This window comes from Nicotiana attenuata, unplaced genomic scaffold (genome assembly GCF_001879085.1).
Source record: "Nicotiana attenuata strain UT unplaced genomic scaffold, NIATTr2, whole genome shotgun sequence".
NCBI lineage: Eukaryota > Viridiplantae > Streptophyta > Magnoliopsida > Solanales > Solanaceae > Nicotiana > Nicotiana attenuata.
In genome coordinates this window covers 39,523-43,612 of record NW_017671188.1, presented here as the reverse complement: position 1 = coordinate 43,612, position 4,090 = coordinate 39,523, and the positions used below count along the sequence as shown (strand labels likewise).

Sequence of the window (4,090 nt, the reverse complement as noted above, 5' to 3'; positions counted from 1 at the left end):
TTTAAGAAATGAAGGGGACTAAAAGATGGCAGTAGTAAAAGGGTGTCTCTGATACCTCCCAAAATTTCTAAGAGCACCTACAAGATTTTGGCAAATAAAGTATGCTGAGAAACTAGTAAAACGTCAACCAACTAATGAACAAACAAATTTGACACTAAATCAGCCACTGAAGCTACAAGCTGGACAACAAGGGATAGATTTACCCATTTTGAAACATTGATGTAAATGAAAATATGGAATACCTGGTTTGCACTTTAAAACTGGAAACAAAACAGGATTTTTGAGGTACAGTTTTAAGGAAATCTATTTACTTTCATCATTGGAGTTCAGGGCTTTCAAATTAATCTCAGGCATGGCGAGTTTTTACCTCTAAGAAGAAGGTAAGTATGTAGTTATGTACACAAGTGGCAAGCTAGCTTCAATATCCGTATGCTCGTTGCCTCTTAAATGATAATATGCAGATTTTGTGTATTATGCATGTTTCATTATCATAGGTTCAGAATATGACTTGGATATATGATGATATGCCCATTGATGCACCTTCCTCTTTCACCTGTTACTACTAAGGTATAGATGGTAAAAAGGAAAAATATATCTCTTCCCCACTCACAGACACACAGATGAATAGCAATTTTTGCAACGGATGATAAAAGATCTAGCTGAACCTGCCCAGCTTCTTGCTTGCACCAGAGCAAAACTTGATCAGAATATCCTAACAACATATAGCAACCATTACGACAATATGCTGCTTAGAGCATCTTTCCTCTAATAAGTGTAGTCTGTAGAATAAACCTTTTATCAAAGAGGTGGAAAAGTAATGTTTGATAGATGAGTGTACTCAAGTAAAACTCTAAGCATGCGATAGATACAGTTTTCTTGACAAAACAAAGACAACTTTCGAATGTCTACCTCTCCTCCAAGATAAATGGAACCTAATCCATGAACAATACATCCAATTACAAGGAGAATATCTCAAGCTTTGAAAATTTTCTAACTGTTATTCCGAATTGTCACAGATTTTACATCTTAGGCTTCATATGTTTCATTCCTGCAGTCAGGGTAGTTCAAAGGAAAAAGCAACCTTTAGGTCAGTCAGATAATTCAAGGGTTGTGGGATTATGCAGCCCCCACCAATTTGAAAGCAAAATTCACATTGCTAGAGAAAGGATCTAATTAGTTGAACTTTTTTATAAATAAATTGGATTAGTACATCTCGCACGACCGTAAAAGCAGTAATTTCCTCAGTTAATCATGTTCACTAATCCACATGAATCATAAGAAAACTGCATCTAGTCATTGAGTTAGAACTCCACTACACTGCTGAGGAAATGAAGAACCAGAGTATTAACTCAAAGTTTTTGACTTTGCATATTAACAAACTCTATGATCTGGAAATTCCCAAAAAAAAAAAAATAATGCAGAAACATTAGATAGCTAAGTATCAACCCCATCAATTTTGCAACTGAAAACTTAGTACCAAACGGTTCGTTTCCGGGTCGGGTCTGATAAAGTCATACATTCGGGTCCTCAAATAAAGAGAGAAAATTAGCTGAATACTACCAAAAGCATCAATCAGAACTGAAACCGAATAAATTACCATCTAATAAGAAGTATCAAAATACATGATAATCATGAAGTATAACAGGAACAAAAAGACGAATTGAATACAAGATTTGATAGGTGCCCAAGAAAGCTCTCACTCTTAACTCTGCTGCAGAGAGGATTCAAGCGGAAGCCCAAGTTCCTGATTCTCTTCCTCCTTGGGCTTGGGCTGGTTTCTCGGAGGTACAGGTACAGCAACAAAAGTCTTAGTCTTGCTAATGGGCCTGCTCTTTTCAAGCTGAACAAAATCCCCAACTTGGAATTGGTTCAAAGGGTCATGAGCTTGGTACTTCTTCTTCTTCCTAACCCTACGCTTGTACTTTGGGTGAGGCGCAAGACGGGTAACCTCCACTGAAACTGTTTTGTCATTTGTGGAGCAGACGACTCGGCCCTGCATTGACCTCATGGCTCGAATTGGAGGCAAGAAAGCTGGGGGAGAAGGGTTTGGGGAAGTGATAGAGGAAGAGGGTTTTGAGAGACGGGAAAGAGAAGAGGAGCCATTAATGAAAGGGGTGGAGAGGGTAAGGGATTTGAATTGGGAGAGGGGAAGTTGAAGGAGAGGAGAAGTTAGAGACATTGGTGAGAAGCACAGAGCACTGTGTTCGGATAACACAAAGAGATGAGGGAGGAATGAGGATCCCCTTCTTATGTTATCTCTTCCTCTTTTTTTCTTTTCCCCTTTTTTAATTCCCTATCAAATAAATAAAAAGAGCTTTAATATTATGTCTCTTACTCTTCTCTTCCTTCTTTTACTTTTTACATTGAAAAAAAAAATACCGAAAAATACTTTTTTTTTTGGGTAGGAAAGATAGGCAATATTATACATAGCAAACATTTACATGAGTTTAGAGCCCGTAGATGCCTACAAGGCATCATTTGTACAAAAGTAGAATTAGGTTGGTGTCTTCCCCCTAATGGAGAGACAATCCTATTACATAAACTATTACACATTGTAGATGTTTCAGACGAACTAGAGAGAGAATGACTAACATTCCTACTAACATGCCGTGTAGCCCTGCTATGGAGTGTGCCTTGGTAATCTTGTAGATAACAAGACATTACAAAAAAAGGGAGCGAGTCAAAAAGTAGGCATTGCTCCGCTTCTTGTGTTGCACCATATTTGGCTAACTCTATCGAAATTGCTCAATGTCGCACTTTTGTTAATTTTTGGTTCATTTATATTTTTGTCGTTAGCAAATTGTCTCGCATTTATAATTGGCATGAACGAAGCTCGGTATGAAATGGATGGACTCCATGCGTTTAAATTTTTCAAGAAAAAAAAATCCAAATTTACACTTCAACTTTTAACTAATTAAAAATTATTCGTTAGGGCAAAAAAATATTAGTATGTTATTAGAACATATTCTTTAAATGGTTAATATTTACAATCAATTTAGAATTTTCCTTATTCCACAGTTTTGGAGGAGAACAAAGGGGCTTTTGCCCTTCATTTGTTTTGGCCAGCGAGTTGGAACTAAGATTTGATTATTGTTGTGGGATTTTTTACTTCCTATATCATATACGAAAGTTTATTATCAAAAATGTGCATATTTTGTATATTACCCGCCCAGTCCACATTTTACCTACAAAATTTGTACCATTCGACTATTAGGCATTAAAGGAGCAGAATATTTCCTAAAAAACGCGCTAAAATTAAGGAGAGAATCTTGGTGATAATTGATTCTACATTAAATTCAATTTTTAAAAAGGGAAAGGAGATTTCTCATCTGCGTTTTTTTTCTCCAGAATTACAATTCAAATTCTGAAGAAAAAAAAGAGAACGAACAGCTCCTAAAAATAAGAACAGATTCAACTACTAAGAGTTTCGACGAGCTGAATTCAAATTGTAGAATTCAAAATTTTCGAGTTTTAACAACTCAAAGTTGAAAAAATCTGTTCTTCGTCGTTGCTTCTATCAAATTATCGATCAGATATATCTCTTCTTCATCTTTTCTTCTTTCAATCTAGAAATCCAAAAAAAACATCAACATCAACAACAAATCATGTCCAAAATCACAATCATGCTACAATTTAATGGGGATTGGGATAATTATGGCAGATTTAGAGATTTTGAAGTTGATGCCATTGTGGTAGATGAGAATGTAAGCTACAGTATCCTGATTTCTGTGAGTATGTGATTTTTGCCATGTTTAATTTACTCCTACAAATCCATTAAAATTAGGATTTTTCCTTTAATTATTTGATTTCTAGGAATTAATTGCATAAGTTTGGTGTCTTGTTTGCATTTTTTGTCTGCGCATTTTATTCAAAAAAATAAATATAAAAAAATATATGTTGCATTTTAATTCATAAAAATAAAAAAAAATGTGTAGCATTTTAATTCATAGAAAATACAAAATATGTTGCATTTTTTGCATTTAGGCATTTAATTTCACAATTCTAGTATTAATTAGGTATTAATTTAGTTTTAAAATAAAAAGAAAATTGCAAAAAAATAGAGTTTTGAATATTTTAAGGAATACATAGT

At 34.7% G+C, this 4,090-nt stretch overlaps 1 protein-coding gene across 1 annotated transcript; it reads right to left on the bottom strand.

The window, feature by feature from the left end:
* Positions 1-1,568: 1,568 nt before the first annotated feature.
* On the bottom strand, positions 1,569-2,246 carry LOC109206521 (30S ribosomal protein S17, chloroplastic). The gene has a single exon (XM_019369342.1). It carries the CDS (start codon positions 2,177-2,179, stop codon positions 1,703-1,705), a length of 477 nt encoding a protein of 158 aa, XP_019224887.1. The 5' UTR covers positions 2,180-2,246; the 3' UTR covers positions 1,569-1,702.
* Positions 2,247-4,090: the final 1,844 nt, after the last annotated feature.